This window comes from Mustela erminea, chromosome 3 (assembly GCF_009829155.1).
Source record: "Mustela erminea isolate mMusErm1 chromosome 3, mMusErm1.Pri, whole genome shotgun sequence".
In the NCBI taxonomy this organism is placed as follows: domain Eukaryota; kingdom Metazoa; phylum Chordata; class Mammalia; order Carnivora; family Mustelidae; genus Mustela; species Mustela erminea.
In genome coordinates this window covers 130,453,986-130,471,683 of record NC_045616.1, presented here as the reverse complement: position 1 = coordinate 130,471,683, position 17,698 = coordinate 130,453,986, and the positions used below count along the sequence as shown (strand labels likewise).

The 17,698-nt window shown below is 49.3% G+C and overlaps 1 protein-coding gene across 8 annotated transcripts in view; it reads left to right on the top strand.

The window, feature by feature from the left end:
• NIM1K (NIM1 serine/threonine protein kinase) overlaps positions 1-16,079 on the top strand; it is a 58,977-nt gene extending 42,898 nt beyond the window's left edge. For 6 of the 8 annotated variants that reach the window (XM_032337480.1, XM_032337481.1, XM_032337479.1 and 3 more), the window contains 2 exons: positions 11,506-11,774; positions 13,861-16,079. In XM_032337480.1, the coding sequence (XP_032193371.1) occupies positions 11,506-11,774; positions 13,861-14,610 (1,019 nt within the window). In that variant the 3' untranslated portion in view covers positions 14,611-16,079. The remainder of the gene's footprint in view (positions 1-11,505; positions 11,775-13,860) is intronic. The other 2 variants (XR_004284205.1, XR_004284206.1) reach the window with 2 other exon arrangements.
• Positions 16,080-17,698: the final 1,619 nt, after the last annotated feature.

The following is a 17,698-nucleotide window of genomic DNA, read 5'->3' as shown; positions in this document are numbered from 1 at the left end:
TCATCAGCAACTTTCAAGAAGTTTTCAGGGAAAATCGCCAAGTAGTAGAAAGTAAACCACGCCAATAGCCAATCTGAGATTTTCTATTTGTGTTACTCAGGAGAATTACAGACTAACTCTAACAGGAATGGTGTTTTTAGGCAGTGATTCAGGACTGGCTAAGGCGGGTTCCCTGCACGAAAATCATTCCGCGCCCCACAAGTGTTACAGGCTCCCCTCTGGGAAGAACTGACCTCCTCTGGTCCCCCTGTTTTGCAGAGGTAGCCCGAGTCCGTCTTGCAGCCTCCTTCCTGCCAGTCCGTCTCCCTGCTCAGTGCCTCAGTGACAGCTGCGTCTTTAAGTAGCAGAAGGGCACGCACTGTGGGAAGTGACTAGCTTTGGAATCTGTGAGACTTGGGTGGGATTCCCATTCTTTTTTTTTTTTTAATAAAGATTTTTATTTATTTATTTGACAGACAGAGATCACAAGTAGACAGAGAGGCAGGCAGAGAGAAAGGAAGGGAAGCAGCTTCCCCACTGAGCAGAGAGTCCGATGCGGGGACTCGATCCCAGGACCCTGAGATCATGACCTGAGCTGAAGGCAGCGGCTTATCCCACTGAGCCACCCAGGCGCCCCTCCCATTCTTTTTTATCTCTCACTGCATAACATTGAACAAGTGACTGTATCATTCTGTGCCTCAGTGTCTTCATGAGTAAAACTTAAACATGTGACATATTGAATATCTACCCTGTGCCTTAGACAGAGCACCCGGTAAGTATTCATTAAATGCTAATATTAGTCTGATTTCAGAAAAGTCTAGGTTCTTTGGGCCTGCTGAGTCACACATCCCTGGGTTCATGGAACAGAAGCGCACTCACATTCACGCACGTGGAAAGGGGGGCATCGTGAACCGGGGAGCTCCGTGCACCCACAGCGCAGAAGCAGAGCAAGTTGCAAGCTCTTACTCCCTCTACCCCTTCTTTCTCCGGGGCCTCACGGTTTTTCATTTCTACTTCCCTTGAGGAAAAGGTTCCATCTTCAGACTTCGTTCCGCAGAGCGGCTTTCTCCGCATAGCTCTCAGAAGACTCCTGGCCGGGAATGGCTGTTGCTGACCCCCCGTCTGCACGGTCTCCCGGCGTTACTACCCGTCTCCGTACTGCTTGACTGCTTGCCTCGTCCTGGGCCAGCTCACAGCTGACCGGGAATGCCCTTGCTCCCCAGCCAGCGGACGCCAGGGCATGCCCTCGTCAAGTCAGCTGCAGCCTCTAGGTGGCGAGTCCCATGACCCCATGACCTGTCAGCAGAGTCTGAGGTCCTGACCGGTGTCCTGGGCGGGGGGGTGGTAGCAGAGAGCGCAGCAAATCGAGGGACACATCCACCATGGGGGCAATAACCGGCGGAGGCGAGAAATCAGCACGAGCCAGGAGCCAGAAAGTGTGAGCCTGGAGACAGGCTGCTGGGTGAGGAGGGCCGAAGAGACAAGCAGCAGAAATGGGATTTAGGTAATCATTGCCTGCTCGGATGCCACAGGCTTCCCCGTGGCGGCCTTGCGAAACTGAGTAGTGGCTCCTTGAGTTCCAGAGAACATGGCCTTTTCCTGCTGTGCAAGCTGGGCGCGTCAGTGGCCTCCCCAACATATGCCCCAGCGAGCCCGCGGGTCAGAGGTTCGCCGTCACCCTCCGGCTGTGGGGCATATGTGCAAAAGAGGGGAGGAAGGCCCAAAGCCCAGGCAGTGGGAAAATTGACTTAACGAGACAGTTTAAGCAACAGATAATGTAAAGTCAGGTCACTGAGCAACTGAAAAATGACTCCTGGGCCTCCCCTGTAGGCCCATCTTGTAAAGGCCTGGTCCTAGAGCTGCACCCACCTCTCTTCTGCGGTTCTGCCTTCGGTGAGGCCCCTAGTTAGGAAGCAGCTGGAAGGTGACAATGAAAGCAGCTGAGAAGGGAGTTGGGATGGGGAGCCCATATGCCAAGGGGTGTGAGGGCTCAGGCAAGAGAAAGGGGGCTCAGGTACTGGGAGATGGCCTGAGAGAAGGAGGAGGGACATTTGGCCACCTTGAGCTGACTGGAATGGAAAGACAGATGCCCCATGCCTCCAAAATCTTCATTTCTTTTCTTTTTTTTTTTTTTTAAGATTTTATTTATTTTATTTATTTGTCAGAGAGAGAGAGAATGAGAGTGAGCACAAGAAGACAGGGTGGCAGGCAGGGTCAGAGGGAGAAGCAGGCTCCCTGCCGAGCAAGGAGCCCGATGTGGGACTCCATCCCAGGACGCTGGGATCATGACCTGAGCCGAAGGCAGCTGCTTAACCAACTGAGCCACTGAGGCATCCCCAAAATCTTCATTTCTGAAAGAGGAGAGATGGAAGTGGCTTAGTGAGCAGCTTAGAAAGCCACGCTGGGCATTTCAAACAGCTGTCCCACTGCCCGGCCCCATGAGACCATGTCACATGGACAGTGATTGTTTGAATGTGGTCCTCATACAAAGCCAGCTGGCCCAGAATTGTCATCAGGTTTTCTAGGAAGTGTGGGCAACCTAGATGAGACAGGGGAGGGGGTCTCAGGAAAGCAGAGGGTTTGGGTGCCGGGAGCAGCTCCTAGGACAGAGGTTTTTGTTGTTGTTGTTGTTTTAAAGATTTTATTTATTTATTTGACAGAGAGATTGAGAGAGAGAGAGAGATCACAAGTAGGCAGAGAGGCAGGCAGAGAGAGAGGGGGAAGCAATCTCCCCACCGAACAGAGAGCCCAATGCGGGACTCGCTCTCAGAACCTTGAGATCATGACCTCAGCCGAAGGCAGAGGCTTAACCCACTGAGCCACCCGGGTGCCCCCCTAGGATGGTAGTTTTTAAGGGTCCCAGCTGTTCTGGATGGATCTCTAGGAAGAAGGCTCCAGGAGAGGCCCCTGTTGGCTGGAGTTTATTTTTATAGCTAACAGCTCAGATTTCCCTGGGCCTGGCAAGCCGATAGGGCAGCTAGGAGTCCCCTTTTAAGCTGATTAGAAATTTCTCAAAAGAGATGATGCACTCGGCTTCTGAATATTTTATTTTCCATCTGTTGTCACAAACAAAAGTAAATGAGGCCACAGGTGCCCGTCCCTTTCTCTGTCGCTGCCCTTCCTGACCTCCTCTTCCCTGGTCTTCCTGTTCAGTCTGGTCTCCCATTTCTAGAACCCTTCCTTCCTCTCAATTGACCTATTCATCTGTTCATTCATACCCCCCCAACCCTTCCTTTTTAAAAATATAATAAACTCTCCTGGGCCCATATTTTGTTTTGGGCCTTAGGGAGATGAGTAAGATAGAGTTCTAGCCTGTTGGGAACTCGAGGTAGGTCAGGGAGACGGGCTGTAATTGTAGGAGCTGCCACAGGGTAAAGCCAAAGGGTGTGCTCCGTGCGTCCGAGGGCAGCAGGAGAGGGTCCTGAGCAGGACGGGCTCGCAGTAGGCCTTGAGGTTTATGAAGGGCAAGGACCTATGCACCAGGGAGGGGAGCCATTGGAGGTTTAAAAGGAATAAAGAGAGCAAGACCCAGAGGGTGAGGCCGGCAGGGACTAGACCCTGGAGAGTCTTGCACATTTGGGGTTTGTCATTTAGGTATGGGGAAGCCAGTGAGGAACTGTAAGCAAGAAATTCATACAGGTGGTTAATAGGATTAGTTTTCAGTGAGGAAAGCAAATTGGAGTGTGACAAAAGTCAGAGAAGTCAGAAAAAATATTAGTCTGATGGTTCAGATGAATGACGATGTCCATCTCAACTAAAGAAGTGACAGAGGAGCACCACGGTGACTCAGCTGGTGGAACGTCTGACTCTTGCTTTCAGTTCAGGTTATGATCTTGGGGTCGTGGGATTGAGCTCAACACATGGTCAGCAGGGAGTCTGCCTGAGAGTCTCTCCCCCTCTGGCCCTCCCCCGATCTCTCTCACTCTCTCTCTAAAATAAGTAAATCTTTAAAAAAAAAAAAAAGGATTTGTCCACATCACAAAAAATTTTAAAAACAAAGCAAAGAAGTGACAGAAAGGATGGAGGGAAAAGGAAGCACTTGAGAAATAGTTCAGGATACCGGAACGCCCTGTGGTGAGTCGCATGGGTGAGAGCAGGAAAAGAGAAAAGGTTCTGAAGGTGACCCCCAGGTTTCCAGCTTTAATGACTCAGCAGTGAGGAGTGACTATAGGAGAAGAAACGGGATTTGAGAGTAAAAATTTGGAGGCACTGACATGGAGTCCAACAGCCAGCTTGGAGCTCCAAAGAAAGTATGAATAGGAAATAAAGATTTGGGGCTTAACAAATTCAGGGAATAGTGAAAATCTTGGGTCTTCCAGTTATAGGCTCCTTGGTGTCATTGAAGCATTTTGAGTTTCTCCCCAGTAGTTATAAATAATAACTATTCAACAAGTATTTGGTGGATTAAATTAGTGTAGAACGTCTCATAAAAACCCAGCAGAGAAGAGATTTTCGAGGAAGCAATGCATAGCAGTGTCCTCTGGTAGGTCCTCTCTGTGGTCCCTTCTTGGCAGACAGGACTAGAGATTAACGCAGTCTTGAGTCAAGCTTCATAGAGAAGGCCCACAGCCTTAAAAGATGTAATATCTCCTCTTGAACAACCTTCATTAAAACAGCAAGTAAAGCTTGTTTTCTCATTTTAAAAATGGTTACTTAGTAGCTTTGGTGAACCCATCCTAAAAATAAGTCCAATAATAGAAATACTGGAACCCAAAAATGCTCCTTATAGTGTTATCTCTAGTGCAAAGGACTGGAAATCACCTATGTGATCCAACAATATAAGAATGGTCCGGTAAATGAAGGCATATACGCTGGATGGAAGGTGATATGGCCATTAAAAATCAGGACTATGAAGAGTCCATGAGAACATGGAAGGTGCCTGGAACAAAGAAAATGGTAAATGATAAAGCTCAGTGCCAAACTGCGTTTACTCTGTGATAACATTCCTCACCTGGTTCTTGTGGGGCTGGTGAGAGCATTCATTCGGCAAATAGTTGTTGAGCTCCTACTCTGTAACAGGTCCTCTTCTAGGGACTGGGGGTACAATGATGAACAAATCAGACAACAACCTCTGTCCTCTGGAGCTTATATTCCAATGGGGAGAGACAGACAAAGGTAAGCCAGGAAAGTACTCACTCTGTTCCATAGTGACAAGTGATAAGAGGGAAATCGAGGGGGAGGATAGGGAACAGTGAGGCCACATTTTAGGTAAGTTGGCCAGGACAGCCTTACTGAGGGGGTAATCACTGACCTGAAAGAAATACGGTCTCTGGCCATTGATGTGGGGGAGGGCGTTGTCAGCCGGAGGGGACAGCACGCCTGAGGAGGCAGGACGCCTGTGGTACTCTGGGAATGGCCAGGGGAATGAGGCCAGGCGGCAGCGGTGACCGGGTCGTGTGCGGTCATTATGTCGTAGAAAGGACTCTGGCTTTTCCTCTGAGTGAAACCAGAGCCCTCTGAGGGAGCAGAGACCCGATGCGATCTGGCTTATGCTTTAATAGGATCACCCTGGCTGCTCGGTTGAAAATAGACTGCAAGGGGTCAAAGTAGAAAGAGAGAGATCAGTGAGGAGCATAGTGCCGTCATCCAAGCAAGAGGGAACGGTGGCTCGGAGCAGGAAGGTAGCAGTGGGGTGCGGAGAAGCGGCTGGATTCCGGCTGTGTCTAGAAGGTGGAGACAGACAACAGGATCTGCTGGCGAATTCAAAGCGGAATGTTAAAGAGGACTCAGATACTCAATGACTTGTGGTTTGAGCAAGTGTAAGACTAGAGTGTCCACTTGCTGACACCGGGAGGGCCAGGTTTGGGGCAGGGGGAGATGGGGAGCACAGTACTGAACATGTTCTGTTGTGCATGCTTGTTGCACATCTATTACACACATACGGCAGAGGGTGCCTCCTCCCTCCCCCATGTCTCCTAACACCTTACCACATCAGTGCGTGCAAGCCTGCCCCCGCCCCTCCACGTGCCAATCTCTCCATCTCCTAGCCTCTGGGCTCTCTCCTGCTGGAGCCTGCTCTTCCCACATGCACGGGAGGCCAGAAATAAACAGGAATTTATATTCCCCTGAGCAGCTGACAACCAATCACTAGCAGTAGTTGATTTATAAATACCCCAGCTCTTCTCGTGGTATTTAGGCATGTAGCTCTTAGTAGGGTGACTGCTAACTTGCCTAGTAACACACCATTTACTGGCCATCTTTCCTTTCCATCTCTGTTCCTCGTTCTTCTACCTGTATTTCCCAGGTTACCTCCTTTGTCCACCTGAATCCCCGCCTCAGGCTCTGCTTGAGGCAGAACCCAAACTAAGGTGACTAAGTGGAGAGATCATATAGGCAGATGTGTTTATACATCTGGAATCACTAAGGAGATGATTGCAGGGAAGGAGTCCAAGGACGGCACCTTCAGGTAGCCACATTCAGAGGCTGTGGAGATGAAAGGACACTGCAATGAGACTTGGAAGCAGGAGAAGCAGGAGATACCATGTGATTTCACTGATAGGTGGAATCTAAAAACAAAACAAACAGATTCTTAACTACAGAGAACATGGGATGCCTGGGTAGCTCAGTCGGTTGAGCATCAGACTCTGGATTTGGCTCAGGGTAATGATCTCAGGGCTGTGAGGTCGAGTCCCGCATTGGGGTCCACGGTCAGCAGGGAGTCTATTTGAGATTCTCTCCCTCTCCCTCTCCCCCCTCCCCCACTTGCACACAAGCTCTCTCTCTCTCTCCAAAATAAATAAATCGGTCTTTACAAATTAATTAATTAATGAAATAATACAGAGAACGAACTGGTGGTTGTCAGAGGCAAGGGGGTGGGGGAATGGGCAAAAGAGGCAAAGAGGATTAAGAGGTACAGACTTCCAGTTATACAATAAGCCACGGAGAGGAAAAGCACAGCACGGGCATGGAGTGAGTGATGTTGTAATAACATCGTACGGTGACTCCTTATGGAGGTGAGCGCTAGGTCATGTGTGGGACTCGAACCACTACGGATCCACCTAATTAATATAACATCATACTCATATTTATAACATAAACCAATATAACATCATATTCAACTACACGTCAGTAATAAAAAGACAAAAGAGAGCTAGGAGAAATGTCAGGAGTGTGTGTTGCCCTAGAAACCAAGTGATAAAAAAGTGTTTCAAGGGGGAGGAATAAAGCCTATAAACTGACCATCTGTTTTAGCAACTTGGGGGTCGCTGGTGACCCTGAGTGGTCTCCAGAGTAGGGTCTGCATTCCCCAGGGGATGCCCAACATGAGTCACTGGATGACGAAAGACAATATTAGAATTGCCATTTATGTTTGTTGTTCTATCTTTTTAATATCTGTGCTTATATGTATTTAAAATGTGTGTATTAGTACATGCATATAATTTCTAAATATATACACTAGAGTAGTGCTCAAAAGTGTTTTACTGATAAAGCCAATCAGAAGCTATATAGACCCATACTCTAAGGTATCAGGTCTTCCTGGTTCGAGATCTCTCCTACACGTCCCTACCATTAGAACCTCCTCTTACCACTTCTCCTTTACTTTCCTCTAGCTAACAGATTCCAGAGAAAGGCCTACGAGTCTTCACTGACCCGAGACTAGGCCACAGCCAGCTGCTTTATGCCCACATTACCTCTCACACCAGTCCCCTGTTACCCTGCTGTGCGGGCCACCTTCTACCTCCTCCCCAGATCCACTGTCCACCCTCATTCTGCTCTCTGCCCCAGGCTGCGTCAAGTCTCCTTCGTTCTCTGGGTGCCCGTTGGCTTTGGTCTCTTGCAGGGGACCAAAGGAAGGAGAGGGAAGTTTGATCTCTGTTCACCCAGACTCTCACGGTAAGGTTGGCTCAGCTTGGCTGAGTGTCTGGAAGGAAGTTCTCAGCTCTTCTCATGGCAAACTTTTCTCACAGCACTCTGTGTTCTGATATCTATTTTCTCCCCTTTTCCCTTTGGTCCCACAGACAGATTTTCCTGGTCCACTCTAGGTCTAAAAATGGGAATTTGTTGCTGATACTTAGCAATTGGAACATTTGCATAAAATGATGTCTGGTTTCTCTTGAAAAAATTCAGATTTGACAACACTGAGTCTCCATTCTAAATAGGGACAACTGTCTGGAGTGGCGTTTGCACTGGGGCATGTACTCCTCAGCACTCCACAGTCCCCACTAATCCCTATTGCCTTCCAATAAGTGTGCCACCCTATCCCCACCCTGGCCCCCTCGAGATACTGGAGTTTGCAAGCCCTAGTTTAAGGAATGTGTCACCCACTACATGGGACCTGTGTCAGACTCTCTACTAGATTTGGAAAAAGAGAGGGTTACTTTCTTCTCTCTCTCTCTCTCTTTCTCTCTCTCGCTCTGGTGCCTGCACCAAGAGGGTCCTCTCTGTGGGACTGCTTTAATCACCATCTAAACCACCAGGCTGCTCTTAGGTCTTCTATCCATTTCCCACAGTGCAGCCAGAGTGTTCATTCTGACCTGGAAATCAGATGATCATACTCTCCCTAAAACCCGCAGACTGCCTGCCATTGTCCACCAGATAGTCTGCCTTTCTTGAAAAAGCCTCCAAGGTCCTGGGTTTTCCGCTGCTGCTGACCACACAAGGCTGGTTTGGGCCCACTCCCCTCATTCTCTGTGTCCAGGATAGTGGGCTCCCCTCACGTCCTCGAACACACACGTCATCCCTCGCCCAGGCCTGGCCCACCTCTTGGCCGCAGCTCAAGGGTTCTTTCCCGGAAAGGCGTACTCCTCCCTCACTTGGGCTGCACTTGTCATAGGGGCTTTTTTCAGTCTTTGTCCCTCACTGGACTAGGAACAGTGTCTTCTTCATTGCCTGGTGCACGCGGGTGCTCCGCTGTGCTCACTGACCGCCCGTCGGGGGAGTGGACGTGGAGACCTCACTCTTCCTGGAGGGCAGTTTCTGCCATTTGATGACCATTCCCAGGACCCAGGCCTCTACAGTGGGTTCTACGATCATCCCTTCATGGTATGAAGCACGGCAAGCATCTGATTTAACACGCAGTGGAGGAAGCGGGTGGGGAGGAGCATGAGGCCCCGGGGCGCCCAAGACATGGAGTGTAAAGAAGCTCCACTTTCCACCGCCCGCCCGCTGGCCCCCACAGTCCCTCTCCTGCCTTACTCCAGTCCAGACCCTGGGACGCCAGCCTTGCCAACAGCCACTCAAGCGTTGAACAGAAATAAGACTAGGCTTGTGCTCCAGGGAGGCTTGTGCTCCAGGGAGGTTTGTGACAGCAGCCTGACCGCTCCATGACCTGGTCATTGGGTGCCCGCAGTGTGGGAGGCCGGCTGTGGCCGCCGGCCAAGCTACAGAGGGGACGCGCGCTCGCTCTCGCAGACGTTGGGGTCAGGATCAAGGGAGAGCGGGGCGGGCTCTTCTGCAGGCCGTCTGCCAGATTCAAGGATGGTGCTCTTTATTCCAGCCCCTACAACAGCAGCTCAGCTATCTGCTACCCAAACCTAAAGCTCCTGTTTCTGGGAAGCAGCTCGAGTGAATCTTACTCCTAAAAACTGAAGGGTAGAAAAGCCGCGAGCCGGGCTCCAGTGGCATGCCCCTCCAGGCTCGCTGGTGGGAGTCCGTCCCTGGGACTCGCTGCCTGCGGAGGTTATGCAAACCCCAAGGGTTTCTTCTCACTTACGGCTCATCGCCTTCTTCCCCAGTATCGCCTCCACCAGAGTGAGTGGGGTCACATCAGACGCCAGTGGACCCTGCCCCCTTCCATTCCAGAAGCCCTAGTGAACCTACCTTCAGCACCAGCAGGGCTCCGATTTCAAGCCAGCCGCATCGGTTTTCATGCCCACAACCACTGTGCCAAAGTTCTTCAAAACACTTGTTTTGCAAGTGGGTCAAAGGGAGCCCTGCAATCCTGTTTTCTCTCTTACTTTCCTGGAACCTTCTTTCCTTACCTAATAGAAAGTCCGGTCCAATTTGAACCAAAAAATGAATTGTTTTACTTTGGGGTACATTCATCATTTTCAAACATTGACCACTTCTATTACATGATTTATGTTAATCGTATAAATTAATTGTAGGAAAATTAGAGAATATAGATACATAATTTTTTTTTTTAAAAACCACCCATGATCCCTTATTAATAACTGTTCTAAACATTTTGGTGCATTACTTGCCAGATCTTTTCGTATTTTGAATTTGTATAAGTGTATATGTGTGCAAATGTGTATTTGTATTTTTTCTCACTTGTTCTCTATTGAACATCTCTTCATTTTATAAGGATCCACATCATGTGGCTAGCTGCTCGGTTACTGTTACAGAGACAGATGAACCAGACATCATTTTAACCTTCTCTCTGGCTGGATGCTGTTCCTGACATCACGGAAGTCTCCTTCCAGACTAGTCCTTCCACATCTAGTCTTGTACACGTGTCAGACGATTATGATTCTTTAAGATTAATTGCCAAAGGTCAGGGCACCTGGGTGGCTCAGAGGGTTAAGCCTCTGACTTCAGCTCAGGTCATGATCTCAGGGCCCTGGGATCGAGCCCCACGTTGGGTTCTCTGCTCAGCGGGGAGCCTGCTTCCTCGTCTCTATCTGCCTGCCTCTCTGCCCACTTGTGATCTCTCTGTCAAATAAATAAAATCTTTAAAAAAAAAAAAAAAGATTAATTGCCAAAGGTGAAATGGCTAGGTCAAAACATGCAGCCATTCTGAGGATTGTCAATACGTAATAGCAAATTACAGTCCGGAACGATCCAACTGGCAACCCATCCCACATCCTGGCTCGTGCCCTCCTGGGACTCTGCACATACTGAGCAACGGTGTGGACTGCACAGTGATGTTACGTGCCTGGCATGAACAAAGTCAGATAAAATGTAGCCACGAGAGGAGGAGTAGGAGGGACACACAGAGAAGGAATCAAGATGTAGAGGCTAGTGTGCTGAGATCATCATACAGAGAACACACAGACATCGGAATGTCCTGGAAGAGGCTGGTTCCGAGGCTAGCCCACAAGGCTCATCAGGCCTTACTTGCGTAAAGAACAGGGAAGCAGTGGCGAGCCAGGCAGAGGAAATGTTCCAGATGGGGGACAGGTCCCAGACTGCGATTTGCCGTCCCTTTTCAGAAACAAGCAGAGGTTGTGTAATGGTTGAACTACAGTTCTGTGTGGAGCAGGAGTAACTGTGGACAGGGGTGATGCCTGGCGAGGCAGAGGACATAGATTGGGTCTGATTAGGAGGGCCTGTCTGGGCTAAGCAAAAATCTTTCACTTTATCCAGGAAATTAGATAAATATCATCAAACTGAAACTTCCTTGGAAGACAGAAGTTGGCATCAAAATCTGTGTGTGGAAGTCTCACCCTGACCCAAGGGACGAGGACTGATGTCAACTCGAGAACGGCTGTCATCACCACTGAAGAGCTCTGTGAGCTTGGGAACAGCCGTTCACCCTCTGTGTCTAGTGAAATAAAGTAGCCAATCAAGCTCCCTCCCCATTCAAAAAATCTTTATGCACCTGTGAACACTGGCATATCCTTTGACTTTTTTTTTTTCTCCCAGAAAAGGTGGCCATTAAGATCCTGGACAAGACCAAGCTAGACCAGAAAACCCAAAGGCTACTATCCCGTGAAATTTCCAGCATGGAAAAACTGCACCATCCCAACATCATCCGTCTGTATGAAGTCGTGGAGACCCTATCCAAGCTCCACTTGGTCATGGAGTATGCAGGGGGTGGGGAACTCTTTGGAAAAATTAGCACCGAAGGGAAGCTCTCAGAGCCAGAAAGCAAGCTCATCTTCTCCCAGATTGTGTCTGCTGTGAAGCACATGGTGAGTGGGGGTGAGGAGAGGAGTCTCACTCCCATACTCCCCGCATCAGAGCATGGGCTTTGGTTCACCACCATCCGGGCGTCCCAGGAGGCTTTAGTCCCATGAGGGATGGCAGGCGTCCCATCTGTGAGAGTCCAAAGTCTGGATGAGATCACACTCGCCTCTGAAGCAACACCCAGGGATCTCCAGTTACACGGCAGCCTCCTGGCTTCTGGGGCAGTTGGCAGGAGTCACTCCCAGTAACGAGATGACCCTCATCAGGCCCTGGCCACCGCCATTTCTCCACACCTGTCCTCCACTGCCAGAGAGCCAGCTCCTCTCTGCTGCTTGGCCCTGTCTTCATGTCTGTGTGTGTATAGGACGCTCTGTCCCCTCTAACCATGTCACATTCCAAATCCCATCCACCCTCATGTCTCTGCTCAGCTTTCCCTCTCTCTGGAATATTCTTCAATCTCCCATCAGCTCATGCAGATCATTCCTGCCTTTGGTGAGTTCCTCCAGCTCTGGCTGCCTCCATGCTCTTCTGATTTTTAACATTTGGTGATGCTATTCTTACCTTAGTTCCCTGATTATTTCTTTAGGTAAATCTGGACTCCTAAACCACACCCCCCAGTTCCTCCAAGAGCTGGTTCTCACTTGCCCTCTCTGCCATTGGCCGTATTGTGCGCACACAGAGGAGCTGGAGGCACGGGCCTGACCCCCACCTCCATGGATCCGTTAGTCCACAAGTCTGAGCTGTCCTCTTTACCCAGATGGTAGAAAAGAAACATTTGTCTGGGGACTGTGTGAGCTGAGAACCTGTTTCTAGTTCATTCCTCTGACTGGGCTCTGTGGGGTGAGGCTAGGACCAGAGACTTCCTGAACCAGTCACTAGAGGGAAATTAGTGACCTGGAGCCCCAAGATAGGCATCAGGAGAGAGAAGGGGAGGGGAAAAAACGAGCAAGAGAGAAGAGCCCGACTGTAACGGCAGTGGGTGTTTCAGACTCATGGTGTCACGGGTGGCATTCAAGTGGCCCTGTGCTGCCGTGAACTTTCCCAGGCCAGGGAGTGGGCAGGACACACATCAAACAATAGAACAGATGGGAAGAGTCTTCTTCATCCTCCGTAGAAAGGAAATTGGGTGGGAGAGCTAAAGAGAATCAGGCTGAGTCCCCTGTAGCTCTGTGCCCTGACACTTCTCCCAGCTGCCTGGTCTCTGAAGGGAGGAAGAGAGGATCATGGATGTAGATCCGGGTTCCGCTGAGTGTGTTGACCCCGTGCCAGGACCTTGCTGAGCGCCTCAGATGCAGCACTCGCGCAGGCGGCTGTCGCTGTCTCACTTTACAGAGAAAAAAAACATATTACACAGCCGGTATTGTTGAACCCAGAATTATCCAAGCCACCAGGCTCCAAAGCCTGGATTCTTACCCCAGGAAGCCCAGCAAAGTTAACATTAAACCATCTCCCAAGAGCCCTGGGGACTAAGGACGTCAGGGGTCCCAAGTTGTCTGTCTGGATCCAGAACGTGAGGGTGGGGGTGGGGCATGTGCTTGCCACCCACAGCAGGACCTGCTGCTAGAACCTTGCCAAATATAGCCTTTCTTTCTTTCTACTGAATTCTATAAAAACAAAGGAGCCCCCTTGGTCCCCCACAAAGAAGCAAGGGTTCTGAACCGTCTTGGTGTTGGCCCTCCTCAAGAGACAGCTCAGCCAGGAAAAAAAAAAAAAAAGATTTATGGCCTCAAATAGGAAGGATTAGTTTCACTGTGTTTCAGAACATGCAGTTTTGGAAGATCGGGGCTCATTTCTGGCACTAATTCCCAAGTCCCATGTGTGGGACAGACTCCTGCCATTGTCCCATGGAAGAACAGAAGCTTTGGTCTGTTCGAGGGGGTGTCATGTTTGCTAAGGGTCAGAACTGGGCAGCCGGCCGGGGTCGGGGGGCGGTTCACAGGTCTGAGTTAAGTTGACATCCGTGGAGCTGCTGTTATTACCCCCATCATCACCTCACCAGAGTGAAACATCAGAGCCACTGACGCCTTTATTATTTTCGTGTTGGTATTCTACCTTGAAAACGATGACTTCTCCCCATGTCTCCTTCCACAGCACGAGAACCAAATTATTCATAGAGACCTGAAGGCAGAAAACGTATTTTATGCCAATAATACCTGCGTGAAGGTGGGTGACTTTGGATTCAGCACCGTAAGTAAAAAAGGCGAAATGCTCAACACCTTCTGCGGGTCGCCCCCCTACGCCGCGCCCGAGCTTTTCCGGGACGAGCATTACGTGGGCGTTTACGTGGACATCTGGGCGCTGGGGGTGCTGCTGTACTTCATGGTGACGGGCACCATGCCCTTCCGGGCAGAGACCGTGGCCAAGCTGAAGAAGAGCATCCTGGAGGGCGCGTACAGTGTGCCCCCGCACGTGTCGGCGCCCTGCCTCCGCCTCATCCGCGGGGTCCTCCAGCCCGTGCCCGCCGACAGGCACGGCATCGACTCCATCATGAGCAACGAGTGGATGCAGGGGGTGCCGTACCCCACCCCTCTGGAGCCTTTCCAGCTGGACCCCAAACATCTGTCTGAAACCGGCACCCTCAAAGAAGAAGAAAGTGAGGTCAAAAGCGCTCTAGAACATTTGGGTATTACGGAAGAGCACATCCGCAACAACCAAGGGAGAGACGCCCGGAGCTCCATCACGGGCGTCTACCGGATCGTCCTGCACAGAGTGCAAAGGAAGAAGGCTTTGGAAAGCGTCCCGATAATGCTGCTGCCGGACCCTAAAGAAAGGGACCTAAAGAAAGGGTCCCGTGTCTATAGAGGCATAAGACACACATCTAAATTTTGTTCAATTTTATAAATTGCGTTAAACTGCTGGTCATTATCCAAGAGCATTGTTGCTGCTTTTAAATTTTTTCATGGACAACTTGAGTGGAGACATTTTTGTAATTTTTAAATAAATTTAAATTTAAGATATGCATTTCCCCCCCTTCCAACCAAGTCTAGATTTGCTCTCTTGTTCTTAACCTCCAGCAGTCATTCATTTGTTTAATCAAGAAATATTTACCCAGCGCCTCCTATGGGACAGGCACTCTTCCAGGTGTGGAGGAAAGAGCGAGCAATGGGACAGGCCGAGCCCTTGCTCCCCTGTGCAGGATGTTCCAGGGCTGGACAAAGGCACTGACGAAAAACCATGTAAGTACAGCGCGAGATAGTGAGCTGCTCCTGCCAGCCCCACGTTAGGGGCCTTGTCGTCAGCGTGTTCGGGTGCATCTACACTGTTGTTCCTAACTTAGGCCCCAGTGTCCCAATCTGTCCCTATTCAGGCTCTGACTTTGATCAAGAACTGTCAGGACAGTGTTTCATCCCATCTGCAGCTCAGCCAAACGCCCGATTAGACCCCAGGCCTCTTTCTGGTACTTTTCCCTGGGCTGTGGGAGGTCAGGCTCTCCTCAACCCCGGCCCCAGTGGGCCTCGAGGTGGGAGTTGGCTGACCTAGGCCTGTATTTTTACCCCAGGCTTCCCAAGCAGTTAATAAAAACTAGCCAAGCGCACAGTCTTTCTCACGGGCCCCTACTGGTCAAGCGCCACGGGTGCTGGGAGAGCCCGCCAGCCCTCGTCCGCCTGCACCGAGACAGGAGTCTGGGTGGCCATCATGCTGTTCCCACACGCTGGGGCCAGTCAGCGTCTGCTCAGCAACAGCCCCTTATGTCCCGTTGTTAACAAATTACTATGAGTGTCGCTGCTTAAGCAATGCGAATTACTATCTGACAGTTCTGAGGTAGAAACAAGTCCACATCAGGTCTCCCCCGTGCTAACACCAAGGTGGCATCAGGGCTGGGTTCCTTTTTGCAGGATCTAGAGAAGAATCCATTTCCTCGCTGTGTGTGCTTCTAGAGGCTGCCCACGTTCCTTGGCTCATGATCGCCTTCCTCCTTCTGCAAAGCCAGCAGTGTTGCATCTCTCTGGTCCTCGATCTAGAGTCATATCTCCCTCTGATCACATTTGCTGTTGCCAAGTAAGGTAACATAGTCACAAGTTCCAGAGGTAGTCATCTTCAAGGATGGCGGGGCTAGGGGCAGGGGGGCTGGTGTCGAATGGCTACAACATTTTGCCGACTACAGATGGCAGTGGCGCTGATTGCTTTGACAGGTGAGTAAACCAGCTCCAATCTATCCTGAGGATCTGCACTGTAGAGCTGTTCTGGGTACCGACTGTCTTCGCCTGGATTCTAAAAAAAGCCTGAGACAAAAGCTTACACGCAACTGACGTATTTGGGAAACGATCCCAGGATGCAGAAGGTGTGCAGGAGTTACACAGAAAAGAGGGAAGCCAATGTAGGGACGCACTGCCAAACTGGCCATGGGCAACCGGTAGTCGATCTCCAAGAGGAACCTTCTGGAATGCTGCTCAGAACTGTCTACCCAAGGGATGAAAGGAGGAAACACTTATCCGCCAGCCAAATGTCCACCATTGGTTAAGGGTGGTTCCATGGGAACTGTACCAAGTGAGTTCTGTGGGAATCTCGCAGTGAAGGTACAGTGGAAGGTATATAGCAGGAATCCAAAGGAAGGTGCTGGGTATTCTCTGAGATCCTGGTCGAAGACTGAATGGAAACAGTTGCTAGACCTGTGGCTGGAGCTGAGGGCAGGCCAGAGAGCATCTGATATGGGGCCCAGGGGTTTGGATACCTAAACCAAAGGCTCTAAGGCTGGATGAACGAACTGGGCACATGTGAGGAATGGAGAAGACAGGGTAGATGAAAACACTGTAAACCTTGGTGAGTGTGGTACTGACTTGAGGTAGGCAGAGAACAGATACCCTAGGAGGTTGCAAGCCTATTTGAATAATAAATTTGACACACAAGACAAAATGTGCTCACTGCAGAGTAAGGCGGTCCAGTCAGCCTTCAAGAGGAAGCAGCTCTCGAGATGAGGCCCCAAAGTTCAACAAAGTTTGCTAAGATGGGTTGGAAGTGCTAGTTTAACAGCATCTGGAAGGCAAGGAGGCACGGGGATGCTTTTGCAAAATTAGTCTAACAAAACTGTTATTCTGTTTTTAATTATAGGTGCATATGCAATGATGAAATAGGACAAAGATGAATTCCTTGTTTTTTTACTTCTAAATATTTAAAATGAAAACTTGTTTCTTATTAAAAGCTGAAGCCCTGATGATCTATAAACTTCCTGAGGATTGGTATCCATAATTTTCAGCATCAAATTACTACCTTTATAATAATTTTTTGTGGAGGAGAGGAACCATAGGTCAACTATTCACTCTGAGCACCATTCAGGGAAAAAAAATGAAGAACTCAGGGTTTAACTAAAAGTAGTTGCTAGATTTCTTCCCATTCAGCTGATGATGTACTGTAAGTTGGCTAATTGAACATAGTAATAATAATAAAAAAAAGTAGTGGCTAGAAATTTTGAAGAAAGTGTTCATTTTTATGTCAAGATTACCTAGCTCTAAATTATTTAAAGATCTTGTTACGTTCCGTGCTTTACTGACCCCTTTAGTGTTTCTCTCTACAACATTTCAAGGAGACATGACATGAAGTGTTTCAATTGAGTCACAGGAGTATCAAAAGCAGCTGTTTGCATCTGTTTGAGTTTTATCTCCTGTGAATCTTAAACTTATTCATTAGTATTCATAAAAACAAAAGCCAAAATGTTAAAAAAAAAATTAAGTGCCCAAATAGAGCACAAATTCCAACAAACATTAATTAGGATGGAAGAATTTGCAAAAATGACCTTACAGAAAGAACACTAGCCCGTTTTCTAAATGACCCAGAGGGACAGACTCTCCTAGAAAATAAATTATCACTAAGTATTGAATCTACACATGACATGATGGTATGAGCTGAACTGGGCTAGAAGATAATCAGGGTTAATTCCTAATTCATACAATCCTGAGAGTGGATAGGGCTCTTAGAGGTAATTAGTCCAGTG